Source organism: Carassius auratus, chromosome 10, assembly GCF_003368295.1.
Source record: "Carassius auratus strain Wakin chromosome 10, ASM336829v1, whole genome shotgun sequence".
In the NCBI taxonomy this organism is placed as follows: Eukaryota; Metazoa; Chordata; class Actinopteri; order Cypriniformes; family Cyprinidae; genus Carassius; species Carassius auratus.
In genome coordinates, this window is record NC_039252.1 from 7,172,802 (window position 1) to 7,190,053 (window position 17,252).

General features: G+C 35.3%; 3 protein-coding genes across 3 annotated transcripts in view; 1 reads left to right on the forward strand and 2 right to left on the reverse strand.

Annotated features, from left to right (window-relative positions):
* The window catches only part of csgalnact1a (chondroitin sulfate N-acetylgalactosaminyltransferase 1a), a 40,884-nt gene extending 35,863 nt beyond the window's left edge, over nucleotides 1-5,021 (reverse strand). Inside the window, exon 1 of the mRNA XM_026274583.1 lies at nucleotides 4,868-5,021. The gene's annotated coding sequence lies outside the window, so the exon portion shown is untranslated. The remainder of the gene's footprint in view (nucleotides 1-4,867) is intronic.
* A 2,916-nt stretch (nucleotides 5,022-7,937) lies between these two features.
* On the forward strand, nucleotides 7,938-10,841 carry LOC113110422 (voltage-gated hydrogen channel 1-like). The gene is made up of 6 exons (XM_026274619.1): nucleotides 7,938-8,107; nucleotides 9,098-9,305; nucleotides 9,401-9,505; nucleotides 9,625-9,856; nucleotides 10,350-10,462; nucleotides 10,547-10,841. Exons 2-6 carry the CDS (start codon nucleotides 9,126-9,128, stop codon nucleotides 10,601-10,603), a joined length of 687 nt encoding a protein of 228 aa, XP_026130404.1. The 5' UTR covers nucleotides 7,938-8,107; nucleotides 9,098-9,125; the 3' UTR covers nucleotides 10,604-10,841.
* Nucleotides 10,679-16,716, reverse strand: tctn1 (tectonic family member 1). The gene is made up of 14 exons (XM_026274582.1): nucleotides 16,340-16,716; nucleotides 16,151-16,265; nucleotides 15,385-15,518; nucleotides 15,006-15,151; nucleotides 13,978-14,080; nucleotides 13,653-13,765; nucleotides 13,551-13,571; nucleotides 13,331-13,468; nucleotides 13,112-13,237; nucleotides 12,889-12,977; nucleotides 12,274-12,411; nucleotides 11,998-12,151; nucleotides 11,663-11,794; nucleotides 10,679-11,377 (listed from the first exon to the last, which is right to left on the reverse strand). Exons 1-14 carry the CDS (start codon nucleotides 16,653-16,655, stop codon nucleotides 11,231-11,233), a joined length of 1,872 nt encoding a protein of 623 aa, XP_026130367.1. The 5' UTR covers nucleotides 16,656-16,716; the 3' UTR covers nucleotides 10,679-11,230.
* Between the last annotated feature and the right edge of the window lie 536 nt (nucleotides 16,717-17,252).

Here is a 17,252-nt window from a genome sequence, read left to right on the forward strand (position 1 = left end):
TCTTATACAGAATAGCAAGCACCAACGAACCATTCACAATGAGAGCAGGAATTTGAGTAAGGAATATAAATTTTGATTTAATTTAGTCTTTAACCCAACCCTGTCCTTAAACACACCCCTTCATACACAACCACCATTCATACTCCGTCTGTTACCCACACACAACAAATCACTTTAAAAACACACCACGGCCTCTCATTACGACAACATATCTGCACCTCCTTCAATTTAAGGTTTCCGAGACCCAGCTCCAGCTGCCTCTTAATTCAAGCCGCTTCATATTTACTGTGTCAAAAAATATGAACAATACGCCCTCAAAACACTTCACAGAGGAGGAAAATTAGAGGACACTTGTCTTCATTCCATGCAGTCTTTGAAGGACAAACTTAAGGATCTGTCATTCAGACCTCATATCCAAACAAACTACAAGTGTTTTAATACAGCACATAGCACATTGCTGTATACATGTGTGGAAGGATGCATTATAAAAATACGTATTTAAGTGTCTAGAATGAGTGCTGACAGACTTTGGTTTAGCCAGTAGCCACACGTTTCCCACATCTGAGCCACAACTGATGGGCACTTGTTCATAAAAAAAAATTCTCAACCCTGAAGTCTTTATAAAACAAAAAACAAAAATGCCCTTGAACAAGAGCTGCGGGAACAGCAAATCCTGCTCATTTGTCTAACAAGTGGTTCTTGATTCAGATGATTTGAGTCTAGAACTAACAATAAACAATGGCTGTGTTCATAATTGCATACTGTCTTTCAATTTCTGCTGAATTGATTATGTTTTGTGCACCATATGCATTGATGTACTGAATGCATGAATGGCCGAAATGTGCAGTATACAACATAGAACACGGAGGAATACTGTATCCCATAATGCATTGCTCTTGACTTGATCCTCCATTTCCAACATAATGAATAAACATAATATCATGTGCATTTACTATCTTTCACTATTTGATGAGACTAATTTGGATTTGCAGGCCAATTAAAAAAACTGATCTCCAAGATCACTCATTATGCCATGTGATGACAAAAAATAAATAGGTCATTTCAAACTTCTATGAGTGTCTTTCCTCTGTGGAAAATAAGAGTTTATTTTCTAAGAAATGTGTATTTGTTACTATATTTATCTTTTTTTCATATTGTGGAAGTCATTGGTTTCAAAGTTGTTTGGCTTTCATTATGTCCTAGTCATAATGAAAGAGTTTACATTTTTTGGGTAAACAGTCCTTTTAAATGTATCAAACTACCATCTTAACTACTCATTGTTGAATATTGCTAAATAAAAAATTGCCACAAAGGCTTTCTTTTACATTAATATACTATGAATCCAAGCTAAATATAATATTTACGAGTAATGCAGTGTAACTCGTCAGGCTGATTTGTAATTTTCTCCTCTTTATAAAAGCTTTGTGGCAAGCCTCAACTGACCAAATGCTTCTTTCAGCCCAAAACAGCAGGACAGCTCATTCCCATAGAAAACACATAGTTGAGGACACCTAGTCACCATAGCAATCTCCTCAACAGGATGGGAGGCCTGTATTGACAGATCTTTAACATGAGATGGACACCAGATCCAACCTCTCGGAGCAAGAGAGGAATCTACAACATATTCAACATGAAGAGCAAAGAGAATTGATAGAAGCAGTGATGATATAAGAGTGCAGAAACTGCAGATACATTTAATAATATTTTTTGGTACTTGGTATTGTAAATATGGTACTTTTTGAATATTTGAAAGCATGTTGCATGAAATAACTTAAAGGGATAGATCACCATAAAAAATTAATTTGTATAATTTACCCTTTTGTTGTGGAACAAAACAGAAGATATTTTGAAGAATGTTTTTTTTCCATGCTATGTCTGCACGATATTGCAATATAATCATTTAAAGAAATTTTCCAGTATAGTGCAGTATTTTTATTTTACAGTATCATTATTATATATATATATATATATATATATATATATATATATATATATATATATATATATATATATAAAATACATTTTCAATTTTTTTCCTAAATCTTGCCATTGTAAAAAATTTATTCACAATTAAAAGAAATTTAACTAAATAATATTTTTGTAGCATTTTATATATATATATATATATATATATATATATATATATATATATATATATATATATATATATATATATATATATATATATATATATATATATATATATATATATATAATACATTTATTTACTTTTTTTTGCAGATACACTCTCCAAAATCACCTCACTAATTCTAGAATAATTTAATTTAAATTTTTTTTTTTTTATAATAATGATTAAAGTAATCTGATAAAAAATTCTGATATTACCTCATATCCCAATATTATATATAGACAAATATAAATATATATATATATATATATATATATATATATATATATATATATATATATATATATATATATATATATAGATGAAACAGTGATGATGTTTTTGTGGGTGGGGCCAACCTGGTGGCAGACTTTTTTATGATTATAGATTATATCTCACAATCCTGATAAGGAAAAACAACTCGTCATTCTCTCTTTGATGTCAGTATTCTATAAAAATGATTTGCATTCCGATTCTGACATCAAAAGGCACAACAATACATTTTCTCTCTTATTCCATGTATTTTACCCATTTCCCTGCACTTGTTTTTCTGCCACCACCATAAGCACGCAGCTGCAAGGGTCAAAACTGTGACGTCTACTCTAAATTGGTCGACTGCAGAAAAATAAAAAAATCATTGGTTCCCACTGACTTTCATTGTATAAATTTAAAAAAATAAATAAGTTGGGTGAACTACTGCTCAAAAATCATTCTGCATAATTTCTGTGCAACTACCACTCCAAATCCAAAAATGAATGCAAACATAATGTCTGTCTGAATAAGATAAATACTCTGCCTCTCTTCCATTATTTGGACAAACAGCCTTTTCTTCCCCAAACTCACACTACTGGCTGAGCCAGCTTTATTATGTATGATTTCTTGGTGCTACTGTGCAAAAATCACACTATTTCACCTTCAGCCTCCATTTAGATTAGAAGATTTAGATAAGCCTTTGAATTTGCATGCCAGTAATGTCAGGGAATTAGCACTGTTTGTTTTACTGCTGCATACTGTATAATAAACACATACAGACTACTGCAAACATTACAGATATTCCAAACCCAGAATAGACAAGGAAACAGTAGATCATATTAATAAGCCTGAATGAGTACATGAGAGAAAGTGGGCATTAGTGCATGGAAAAAAATGAAATAATCAGAGAGCAGAGCAGGCATTACTATTACAAACTCATCATCAGTATGGCAAAATAAACAGAGACTGGAATTAAAATTGAGTTTTGATTTAAAGCTGCCATTGTCCAAGGAGTTTGAGGTCTAGACATGAAGCAGCTGAATTCCCCCAGTATCTATTATGAATAAAATCACTATTTAACTAATGTCCCATACCATGCTTTGAGCAATACCCATCATTCTGTTAACATAGGGGAAGCAGATTCAGTTTGGCAGACAGCCCAACTGTTAAAAAGAAAAAATTCTTGAGAACTTCTGGAGGATGTTTTAAGTTGCATTTTCTTTTCAGAGCAAATGATCAAATCAAACCTGATTTAACCAACTGCTAGGAAAGCCTGTGTGCTTTTAAGTGTGCGAAAATCATGTTTGGCAAAAAAAAAGGCAGTCAGTTACATTACTCTGCACACACACAGTACAGTTTTAAAGGTCTGTAAGATTGTTTAATTTTGAATTTATTTTTTTGCTTATTCAGCATGTCTTTAAAGACATTAATAATGACATTAAGATTGCAAAAAAAATCTGTTAGAATTTTCTATCCTTCAAAGAATCCTGAAACAAAGTTTAATCTGTTTTCAGCATTTATTATACAAGAAATGTTTCTTTAGCAGCAAATCTGCATATCAGAATGATTTCTGAAGGATCGCGTGACACTGAAGACTGCAGGAATTATGCTGAAAATTCAGCTTTACATCACGGGAATAAAATAAATTAACATTGAAAACATTATTTTACAGTGTAATATTATTTGCAGTTTTTACAAATAAACACAGTCTTGATGAGCATACAAGACTACAAAAACATTTACAATAATCTTACAGAGCCCAGACCTTTGAAGAGTACACTGAATGCACTAAAGTTCCTGAGATGTCTGAATGATCTGCCAAGACTGTTCAAATCTTGCTCCTTACAGCGCTCAGATAACTCCTCTATACAAGTGCACATTCAATATCTGAAAGTCAGTTTCTGTTTAGTCACATACACTAGGCTACTAAAAGCAACTGCACACCACATTTATTGCCCCAGATGAAAGATTCAGTTCATTTACCACACTATTGATCCTATAGTGGAACATGGTCTCACTGTATGGGGTAAGTGGTCATAATGGAACCTCCGCCATTAAACAGCCTTCAGATGCTTTACAGCTAAATTACAGCAGTTATGAAACACAAAACATGAAATGGCAAAAAAGTTTGACATATTACACATGTATGTGACACTGTTCAACTTTTCTTGATTGCATAGTCTGAATGTTGCCTGTGATTTAATTATTGATTTTGTGTGTGTGAATATTATGTCATTTGAATACGGAGGACTAAGATGGTTTAAAACCTACAGCAAGGCAAGCCTTTATTTAACTGGACTTTGCACTCAAATGTCTTAAGATGATATCATTGTAACAACTTCCTCAAGTGACAACCAGCCCTAGTGTTCCCTCATATATATTACCATTCAATAACTACTCATAACAGAATGAAAGACTGACTGACAGGATGAATATATGACACGATAATGCTTCTCTGATGTCCTGAGTGTGAGGAATATGGCTTACCAACATCACAGAGAAGAAGAGATGTGACAGCGTGAGACTCCTCCAGATCAGCGCGCTCTGTGCTGCAGCAGCATGCGGTGGAAAGTGAGTGGAGAAGCGGCGAGTCATTAAGTGTTTCTCTCCCGGCGAAACCGGATCCTCCGGTCCACCCCGCCCCGCCCCGAGCTGCCACCGCCTCCCCGCCTCCAGCGCGCGCATAAAGACTGCGTTGTTACCTGCAGCCGAGTCCGACACGCTCCTGAGTCCTGACGCCCCGCGCGCGTCTCTGGCAACAGAAACTTGTTTATCTGCAGGATTCGTTCCGTCGAGCGACGGTTTCTACTGTTTATTAATTCTGCCTTGCACTCTTTGTATGCCTCTGTTTATAAGTAAGCCAAAATAGCAAACCCAAATAGATCGCAGCCTTGCCCAGCCGCACATGACCGACCTTCAACGTTGAAATATGGTTGAAATAAAGTTAGTTGTGGTTTCAACGTTGAAAAGACGGCTGGGTGGTTTTTAGTGATGTGATGTTTTTATACAACAGTTCTAAAAAGTAAGTACTCTGTTAATTAACTGAGTTTCCAACAAATGGTGAAGTTAGCTCATATTTTTCTTATCCACAAAAAAAAAAAAAAAATGAAGCATCAATTTTTGCGTCACCAAGCACGAAAGCCGGACTGGAGCAGTACAAGCGTGGACTGGCTCAAGTTGTGGGAATTTTGCGTGAAGGCAGAAGATTTTCTCATGCAGCTTCGCAAGGAGTTCGTGTTTTCTCGTAAACCTGCAGTGCGAACAGAAAGCTCTTTGAAAGAGTGACTTCTGTGTGCGCTACACTACCCATTAATTTTTTTTAAAATTATTATTATTTTTTACATTTTTACCGACATTTCGCTAATGTTACCACATTTTAAAGGGATAGTCCACCCAGAAATTAAAATCGTCGCAACATTTTTTGCAAATCCAGATATGATTTTTTCAGACAAAATAATACATAATCTATCTCTGTGAGTCCATATAATGTAACATTTACAAGTTTTGTTAAGCCTGTTGTGAAAAGTGATGGTTCTCTGAGCTTCCACATCATTTCTTCTGTAAGTTTCTGTTGAGTAAATTTGCTGATCTTCACAGCGTGCTTACAGCTGGCCAGAAGCGATAATATAGAGTTTAAAATATTAGTGTTTTTTCTCATACACACCTATCATTTCACTTCAGAAGACACTGATCCGTCAGCTGGAGTTGTGTTGGTTACCGTCCTGTTCGTTTTGCATTGTTTCTGAAGCATCCACTTTGACAGACCCATCCACTTGCAAAATGGCTCATATTTTTCGCAAAATTGCCATTTGTGTTTCACAGGAGAGAGAAAGTCATATACATTTTGGGAGGACATGAGTGAGTAAATGATGAGAGACATTTCATTTTTGGGTGGAGTATCCCTTTAAAAAAGTTCTGTTATCACTCCATTCCTGGTTTTGCATTAAATGAATAAACTGTTTATTAAATGATTCAAGCATACTTATTCTATCAGGTAACCTGTTTTTCACAGTAACATATTCACCGAGTTTGGGTGTCTGGACTGCTCTGTATGGACCCTATTCATACCAATTAAGGAACACTTGAGGCTATTCATGCCATTCTGTTGAGGTCTATTTTGAGTTTTACCCAGTTTGGATCAAGATGGTTGTGCTTTCTTGGACTTGTCTGTAGATAGACATATATTTATAAAGCTAGTAGTTGGCAGTAAAATTTGTTTGACCTTTGGTTTTGAATTGCTAGTCTGATTAAACTGGAAACAATGTGTAGAACAGGAATGAAAAGTCCTTTCAGTCCCTTTTTTTCTTTTCAATCCAGTAGCTAAACAGTGCCCTCTACTGGCAAGCAACAGTGACACATCCTCAAATATTTTCACCCATAAACTTTTACATGCCATTAATAAACTTTTAAGGGGTTATGAGTAACATTAAGTATGCAAAATAACCACTTTTTATTTCAAATAACTTTTGATTGAAAATAAAATAGAAATAAGTGAGTATAAGGATATATATTTGCCTTAAAAACCAGCAAAAATGAACTGTACACATTTATGTGGTCCACATATTTGGGAGAGCTGGTTGCTGTAATGAGAGTTTCTACCCTTTCAGATCGAGTATTACTTGATTTACATTTTTGTCAGGCACCCAGTTATATGCCACCAACAAACAACAAACTAATAAATGCTCATTATACAAATCAGCTGCACAAAGCTTTTCCCATCCTTGAGATACAGAGGGGACTCACACCGAGCTGAAAACAATGTTGACAGGCTGTAAAGGGTTTCAAAGGTCAACCACAGAATTGGCTAATTTATGTTACTTGATCTCCGGCCAGTGTGTCTGTAACAAAATGTGAGCTATGGGAGCCGTGGCATTCAGAGAGGGGAACATTGGTTAGTTAGTGTTGTAACTTGGTAACAAGCATGCTTAAACAGAGAAAACAGGCCACTTTAGCCTGTATGAGAAATGTACAATATCGGACCCCATGGACCTTGTACGGATATATGGACAAAAACAGACATTTTTCAAAGCATTTTCTTTGTATTCTGTGGAATAAAAATGCATACACGGTCAGAACAAACACAGATGTGCTCTAAATTTAATGAAGAATGTCTGTGGAGTATTTTTACGTCATACCACAAATTTAACTTTGGATTTAAGCCATATTCTCTCTATATTTGGTGCCTTGTGTCATCGTCCTGCAGACCTCGACGTCATTTCTCCTAAAATTACACATTTTTGGTTGCCCAATGTTTCAGGACAGCCTGATCTCAGGAGTGTCTGTTTTGTATTTGCTAATCCCAATCTATCTATCTATCTATCTATCTATCTATCTATCTATCTATCTATCTATCTATCTATCTATCTATCTGTCTGTCTGTCTGTCTGTCTGTCTGTCTGTCTGTCTGTCTGTCTATCTATCTATCTATCTATCTATTTCAGCCTTGAAACTACCTTTCCATTTAGTTATTCAGTTCTCAATTAAAACCTACCATGTTTAAAATGTTAAAATAATCCATCGTTTGATTAGTCTACTTCTTCAGGTCACTATTATCTGGTCCCATTTGGGAAAGCTCTTCCATGTCACTTCCTTCAGGCTGCATCCTGTGCAGAGGATCACGTTCATGACTGAAGTAGAGGCGTTGTTTAGGGTCAAAGTTTGTTTACTCTAAATTGTTGCTCCCAAAAACTGCGTCAGGCGTTAGCAACAGTTTCAGCAACCGAACAGGTAAATGGTCTACTCATTTTGAACAATTTTAACTTTTCGTTCCTTTTAGACTGAGTGTGCAGAGTGTTTTTTTGTTGTTGTTGTGAAATTAGAATTAAAGTGTTCAGATTACAGCGTTTGCATAAAAGGTAATATATTTTCTTACGTTTAGGCTTCTCGTTCTATATTCGAAGAAGTGTGTGTAAATTCGCCGACTTAAATGTTCAAATATTGCAGGAAATCACGAGTTAAGATGCATGTTTAACAATAGACAGAAAAAATACCTGCCACATATTTTTATGAGATCTGCTGCACTGTTGTATAAATTGTTTGGCATTATTTCTTAGCTTAAGATCTCCGTCGATGATATCTATTTTGAAGATAGTGGCATGCAATACTTTTTATAGAAGGTAAAAAGTTTGAAATCACGCCGTTTAAAGTGTGACTGTTTTAACAGATTTTAGATTTGATTACCTACATGTGTTTTTCCTCTTCATTTGTGTGAATTCGCTATTTGTATTTGAGTAGCTAACAAACACGATAAAACAAGAGCCAGGCAAGAATAATCAAATATAGCATACAAACTACAGATTTTAATCAATTCGTTGTTCTCAGGATTTATTTATTTATCAGGTTGTGACAAGTTAACTCTTATGTTTTAATGTTATTTATTTAGAATATATTTAGAATATGTTTCGTTCACTGTTTGGTTTAATACTGTTCAACTGTTAATGTTTAGATCTTGAAAATGAAGCCAGTAATTGGGCCTCTAATAGCTGGTTCCATAAGACAACAATAGCCTATGCCTGCTATTGGCTTACTATTTCTTGTTATAGTGTTATCGTTAAATGATGTATATTTCTGGAACAAGATTGTAGGGTATGTGTCTGTACATACATTTAAATGCCCTGAGAAATATTCCCTTGCTCTAGCCCCTGTATCACCTACATTTGGTTCTTGCCGTCTCAGTATAATTCAAATACAAATGACAAAGTATACATTTTCTGTTAGTGTTCAACTCATGTGATCCCCAAGAAAAATGTCCCGTTTTCTGAGGCATTTCACAGCGGTGGGTGATGAGCAGAACCCCGACACACAGAGGCACGACGAGGAGCCCCAGGATCCCAGTGAAGACCTGGAGCTGGCCACAGGACAGCAGCTGGGACAGCTCAGCTTCAGGCACTCCCTACGCCACCTCTACAGTACAGAGAGGTTCCAGGTAAATGTCTAAACTCTTTATTTGTATATGTATATAGATATAGAATGCTATTTACATGATTGAAAATAACCGTGAACTGTTATTTTGTCGATTAGATTGTTGTTGTTTGCTTGGTCGTCTTGGATGCCATTTTTGTTCTGTGCGAGTTGCTTATTGACTTGTCTATTGTTCAAGCAGATCATCACAGAATTGCTCCGCATGTGAGTCCGCTTCAGAAACCTAGTCAGCATAAAAACATGTCATATTTCTGTTGACAAATTATATGTCAGCGATTATTCTATGGTTATCCTCTATCCGAATTTTCCTGTCATTATTCCAGGTATTCCACTATCTCAGTCTCGCCCTTCTCACATTCTTCATGGTGGAACTGTCTGGAAAAATCTTTGCCTATCGTTTAGAATTCCTCCACCATAAGTTTGAGGTGTTTGATGGGATTGTGGTGGTGGTATCCTTCATCCTGGATATTGTATATATCTCAAAGGAAGATGCATTTGATGCCATGGGGCTTCTGATCTTGCTCAGGTTGTGGAGAGTGGCTAGGATCATAAATGGTACGGAATTATTTTGTCCCAGCAACTAAATATTCGAACTTCAGTTTGGATCAGACAAAAATATTAAAGTACTGTGTACATAAATTATTTCGTGACGGAATTAATTTTCACATTGCAAATGTGTAATCAAGTCAAAAACTTCAGTAAAATATAAAACTATTTATTGATGATATTTATTAAGTTAAACTTTGTAACAACTGAAAATCATGAAAAATGTTCTGGTATGTTTAACCTACCAAACTGCTGGTGTTCGTAATGATTGTTTCACGATGCTCATAGTCTAAACCTGGGGGTTCATCAAGGTTCAGTACTTGGTCCATTTTACTTAAATAATTAAGATAATTAATTATATGTTTGTATATTATCACTAAACATCTGTATCTCTATGGATAAAATTAATGTAAGTTTTACTTCTGGAACCCAGTTGTTGCATTATCCTCTAATATCCACTTATACTTTTATTTGCCTTTCTTTCTTGTTTGCACTCTTATAGGTATCATTTTGTCTGTGAAAAATCGGGCCCATCACAAAGTTCAGAAAATAAAGGAGATCAATGAAAACCTTGTTCATCAAGTCAATGAACTTCAAGAGCGGAACACAAAAATGGTGAGTAGCTCTTGTTAAACATGAGAAATGATTCCTTTTATTACTTATTAAATTGATAGTTGTTTTAATTTTATCTTTCATCAGGATCAAGAAAATACAAGGCTTCGTGGGATCTTAAAACAGCACTGCATTGAATTTTGATGCTCCAAGGCATAAAAAGAGAAATCTATAAACTACACAAGTTATATATACTGGAATATTAAACTTGCCTCAATAGATTGTAAAATGACTGATTTTTATTCTGAATCTCTTTTTTCCAAAATCGTTATCAGTATTGTTGTTTTATCTATGAAGTGTACATTTAATGTTTACTCATTATAAATGTGAATGTGTTTGAGCAACTGAAAGCCAACAAATAAATATTTTGTAAATGAGATGAAATATTAATAGATTTTACAATGGATTGCACAAAATTTCTGTTCTTAAATGTTTTAGTGAGTTTTGAGTAAATATTATAACAAATGATTGTTCATTCCTCATTTTGTGCATGTCTTTGCACTGAAATTGAATTTCACTGACTGTATACACACACATACATACATATACTATATATACCACTATTGTTCCACCATCAGTCCACTAGTATGAAAATATCTATTATAAAATATTTATAAAAAAAAATGTGTATCAGTGCATTATATACAAATGACTAGACAATAAATATACACTATAACTTCAAGTAAAACAATTCTTTCAAAGAATTCTTTCAAAGAAACATGGTTATCTCTTTCATGTGGTTGCCAAAAGAGATAAAAATGAAATATTTCATTATACAAATGGAAAGAAAAAGTCAAAGGGTAGTTTAGCATCAATTGTAGGAGGAACTTTGAATCCTGGACTGGCAGGTGCAGACACATCAACAAAACTCACTGAGCTTCTGACAGACAGAAGACCATTGGCACTGGTAAGGAGGGCCTAAAACAAAAAAAGGTTCTAGTGTTAACTTTATATCTAATTTCACATGAAATCTGCAATGACTTTATGAAAGACCTAAAATTTAGGGTAATATTGAGCCATGCTCAATGTGATAAACTCCCATTAAGTTGAATGTGTTAAAAACACTTTATGGGCATTCACTGTATGTTGACCTTCAAAACTATTTTAACTGTTATAAGAGAAATGAGTTTGTGTTTACTCAATACGACTATTACATAATTGCAGAAAGTCACGATGAACCATGTTCTGCAAGGTTTAATTTACCAAACTGCTGGTGTTAGTAAGGATTGTCTCCATGACGCTCACAATCTGAGCCTGGGGGTTCACCAAGGTTCCGTACTTGGTCCATTTTACTTCAAGATGGTAAGACAGTGGTATGCTGCAAGCCTGTGTACCCTTGGGAAACCATAAAAAGAGTGAAGCAAGACATTCATTAGAAGAAAATAACAGTGGTTTACAAATCAGCTTTGCATCATCATGGTGACCACGAGCCAAGTTTACATGTCAACATATCCTCTAACTTGAACACTTCTCTTTCACTTCAGCACCAGTTATCCATGCCACACAAAGAGGAAAATAATAATAAGTAGGCTGTTTACCAATGCTATGGTTTGGTTCTGTATTTGAACCCAGTCCAGGAGGTTTTGAGGCAAGGAATTCCCAAATGAGGCTACATGGTCCGGAAAGCTCTGGCCTTTTAGTGTCCACAAAATTACTTCAGATACCAGAGAACAATTAACTCCATCGGACAACCTACAGGAAGGGAGGACATTAATGCACATAAAATAGCAATGGTGATGAATATTACATAATTGATTGTTGTTGGACAACACTTGTCTAATTCATGAAAACAAATCATAATAATAGCCTCTTACTTCAGAGTGCAGCCTGATACCATGTCAATCCCAAACAAGACAGGGGTGCGCCCAAATGACCCAGACAAGCAATCCTGATCTCCAGAGTTTTGGAGGATAGTGAGTGATCCTTTTGGGTTAGCGGACTGGACTATCCCAGTAAAACAGGGGTCAAGGACTGTTCCACAAAGATGGATGATTTGATAGACAACAGGCTTTGCATTTATTATTAAAATCTACAATGGAAATGAAAAAGTAGCACAATTATGAAATAATCTTAAAACCTTTATAGGGGATCAAAATGAATAATGCTAAGAGTAATCTTTATCACCACATCTATCTTAGTTGCAGAATTTTGTAATTTGTATTAATATTTTTCATGACGACATTAATTACTGATTACTGACATTAACATCCAAAACATTGTGGTGGACATTTTGTAGGCAAAAAATGTGCTTTGATGTTTTTGTTAATTGTTTTAGTTGCCCTGAACTTAGTTAAGGAGCATATGTCTTGTACTTATCATGGAATAAATTGTTGATGTTCCTCTCTAATGAAAATATAATGTAATGATGTAATTGTTTATGTTTCATCACAAAGGAGACATCTATCCAAAGAGTTTATAATAAAGGATATTCTGCTGTTCTTGTCCCAGCCACTAGGGGCCGTCCCACCACATAACCAGGATTGCCACTAAATTGCAACCCTGGAGTGCTCAAGATGTCCTGATAACGGATGGACACAAAACCATTACTTCATTTTTGTAAAATAAAATAAATGTAAAGTATTTTACTATATTTATATATTTGAAATAAATACAATTCTTTAAAGAAAATATGAAGAGTGTAGAATTAAACACCTGCAAGAATGTAATCTGAAACTCTTGCTGAATGGGCACCATAACGCTTTTAATGGCTCCCAGCAGAACTGATGCTGTCGCATTCAGGATTTCCCCAGCTTCACTGTATCTGAACGTGTACTTCACCTGACGTAAAAGTTACGATTTTGTTATCAGTTTATGATTACTGACACTTTTCATATTTTTGAGAGACTAGTAACATATTCATTATGTGCACACCTGCAGTACAACATTGTTGCAGATGTCACCAGACTCCAGAAGCACAGGAATATAGGACGCAAAGTCAGCTGGGTCCACCGGTGTCTGTGTGCCCTCTAAAGACTGCAGAGTAATGGCTGCCACCTCCACACCAATGACCTCCGGTAACAAACAGAAAGCATGTCAAATTAATAAGAGGATTCAATGTTTTTAATGCCAACAGTAGATCACAGAAACTTACTTTAGCTTCCTGGATCTTCCCCTAGAATAAAAAAACAAGAGTTGTTAAATAGCATAATAACAATAAAACTCTTTACAAAATGAGAAGTGGTGAAGAACTCACAGAACGGATGTTGAAATTAATGTACGTTTCCAAGCGCAGAGCTTCTAGTGTTTCACAATCTTGCACCAAATCAAAGCTCCTCATACATCTGCTCGTCTGGTCCTTCAAAAAACCTGTAAAACATCAGGGTAATCTATGTTTAGCAACAGACGAGAACATCTAACAGGAAAGCATCACTAAAACTCAAACCCCTGCACAACACACTGCTGTAGATAGAAATGTAACCTCTAACCATGAAGCTTGTTGTTGCTATTAAAATGGCTCAACAATTCAACTAGCATTGTGGCCGCCACTGTTTGGACATGCAGCATGAACATTTTCTTACCAGCTGGGTTTGCGTCTAAGCAGTGAGCTGTTCCTGCGGAGGCAGGAAAGGTGAAGAATTCATGCTCTTCAGTCTTATTCACTGTTTGAATGACTTCTCCATACTGAGACAGAACAGAGACACAAACATTGCTAAACCCAATCAAAACTACTGGATCATATTTTGACCTCTACATTATCAACTTTGATCAAAAGTTTCCCTGATTATCCATAAATCATTTTTTAGAAAAATCATGCTGAAATGTGAGTAACAATTGTGATCCATTAGGAAATCTGAGAAACATGTTTTTTTGTTCGTCTCTCAGTCTTCATTATATTGCATTGCATTTTATGTTTTGCCCCACAATAAAACATACAAAGTTTTGATAATAAAACAGATCATTCATATAGCACATTACTAAGGCATATTATTGGTATATATTCAGCTGGCATTTTGTAAAAAAAAATCTGAATAATTTGCATGCTATTATAACATATCTATTTTTCTCTACCATATAAACATCAGCAACTGTATGAGATTGCTAATTTTTTTACACATTTTTAGGCCTCTGAATAAAACTGGGATGTTTTTTCACTTCAAGTTTGAGCTCAATATTCTCATTATTAGCCATAAAAGCCTGAAAACTATTTTAAGATTATGTCTTCAATAAACTGTTCCATTAAAAAAACCTACTGATTCATATGCTTTCGAGGGATAAACAGTGGTGACAAAGGTGATTCAAAAGGTGATTATATGGAAAATGGATGAACAATAATCCAATTATTCTAAATTAAAACTATGCTTTCCTCTTTCCTACATCCTGACATCTAAGAATCAATATGTTGTCTGATAAAAGGAAAACAGTGACAGAGAGAGCAAAATATTAAATCAGTAGAAGCACTGAAGGGTTACAATCATATTAAATCCAACTCTGTGATGTTTTCTATTAAACCTGATGCTAACATAAGTGTCAGAACAAACTCATCCAGATTATCATTGGACATGGTACCCTATGCCCCAGAAAACTATCAAATGTTCAAAAACTTTACCTGGTATCCTGATGAATTTCCCACATCAGGGCTTTGAAGATTGGTCACACTCGAGCGGCCAAAGAATCCCCAAAATCGACCAAAAACAGAGTCAAAATTCTCCTCAGTGGGAACTTCTGGTGTAGGTAATGACAAACCTTGTTCAGCTAAAAAAAGGAACCAAGGATGAATGATTGAACTGATTGAAAACATTTGCTTGTAAACACAGCCTGTCTAAATAAGGGTTCACAGCTCGATCATGAATTAATATATATCATAAATGCATTTTAAAAGGTGGTATAAAGAATGTGTATAATAGCTTAATAATGACATTCAAAACTCTGGAGTTTTTTACTCTTAACTCTAAAGACTTCAAAATGGCATAAAAGGATTCCCATACATTTAGTAGACTGAATACAGGAGACATCCGGGTCGAAATCTCGCTGGACAGTGGACGGGACACTAGATAAACCCTCTTGTGTAGAGCTCAGGGTATACACAGATGAATCCTGGAGGCACAGTCTGGGCTCATTACTGAATAAACAATAGAGCAGAGTAAGACATCAGGATTTCATGTTAATCACTGTCAGTAGTAGCAGTATATTCTTATTTAATGCCATGTCAGCATCTAAAGCTATCGCTGTCAGTTACCAAATACAAAATCAAACCAGAGAATGTCCCATCATAAATATTTCCTCCCAACTGACCCTCAAATTATTAGATAATGCAACACTTGAACACTGAACTCAATTTCTGAGACTCAAACTATGTTTTCAATTCATATTTAAATACCAGGGGAAAAAAATGATATTTTTAAATTTACAATTATAGATAAGCTACTTGGTATATATGAGAGTAAATATCAGGTAAATACTTAAATTCTTTATTTTTTATAATAAATACTTTATATAAGAAACTATATTTGATAATATAAGTAAAAAAAATTGGTTCATCCAAAATTAAAATCACATTTTGTTTTCCACTGATGAAAGAAAATAATATAATTATGGAAAGAAAATAGATGACAGACTTTTCAATTTTGAGTGAAATATTCAATTGAATGTTACTTATTTTTTATTTTATATTATATATGTACATGGTATGTGTTAACCCTTCCTCCAGAGGATTTCATCTACTATCGTAGTTTCTTCTGGACACAAGCTGACCTGACTGTCTCTGTTGTGCAGTCAGTGATCAGGGCCAGCTCAGAGCAGTCCGGGTCACAGCAGCACTCTCTGTCGCACTGACCCTTCTGAAGATCGCACAGACACGACTGAGAGGCTGAGGAGAAACAGACACGGGTAAACAAGCACACTTTATAAGGCATCACATAAAGATTACGGTGTGCATCTCACCGTCGGTAACCGGAGGTTGCGTGGCTGTAGCGGCTCGCGGGGACTCGGGGCTCGTGTCGGGGACGGAGCTCTCCGAGGACTCGCTCTGATCCGGGAACTCCGTCACGGATTCGGGAGTCCAGGCTGCTGGAGCTGGGAAGATCTCCGGCGTTTCACTGACTCCCAGATCCCTGAAATCAAGCGATTCGTTTCGATCAGCAGACGTGTCGTCTGTGTCTCCGAGTGTGATATTAACGTTTCCCGTAGTGTTCGTGTCTTCAATGCAAAGCGCGGTATCTAAATATATCAAAATAATAAGACAACACAACACCGCCATGCTTGGATACAACGCGTTGTCATCGGTATCCAGGAAGTGAGATGCATTGTGGGATTGCGAGTGAAGGCTGCATATCCCATTAAACCATTAAACCCCAAACAACAGATTGTTTCTGTCATCCGCAGAAGACGTTTTCAAACATTTTTAGGTCGTTATTGTGGTAAATGTATAAAATAAAAATATTAATGAGTCGCTTTTTTATAAATAGTAATGTTACTTGTATAAATAAATTCGTGACATCCTTGATTAGTATTAGAATGGAATATAGTAAGAGAAATAATATGTGAATTATTCATTCTGCGGATGCGCTATATATATATAACTTTTTTTTAGGAATGTAATATTTTGCTACAAATATTACAACCAAAACAGGTCTTTTAAATGCATGCCATTAAAAGATAAATATAATCTGACTGAGATATGCTGAAATACCATGAGAGAGAGAGAGAGAGAGTAAAAACACAATAACAATAAACTAATTATATAAAATAATTTAACAAATCAATAGGTAAAACTGTCTGAAAAACCTAAACTGTCAAACTCACACAAAATGTAAATTTGCACACAATTTTGTAAGAAATATTGCCTTTTAGACTT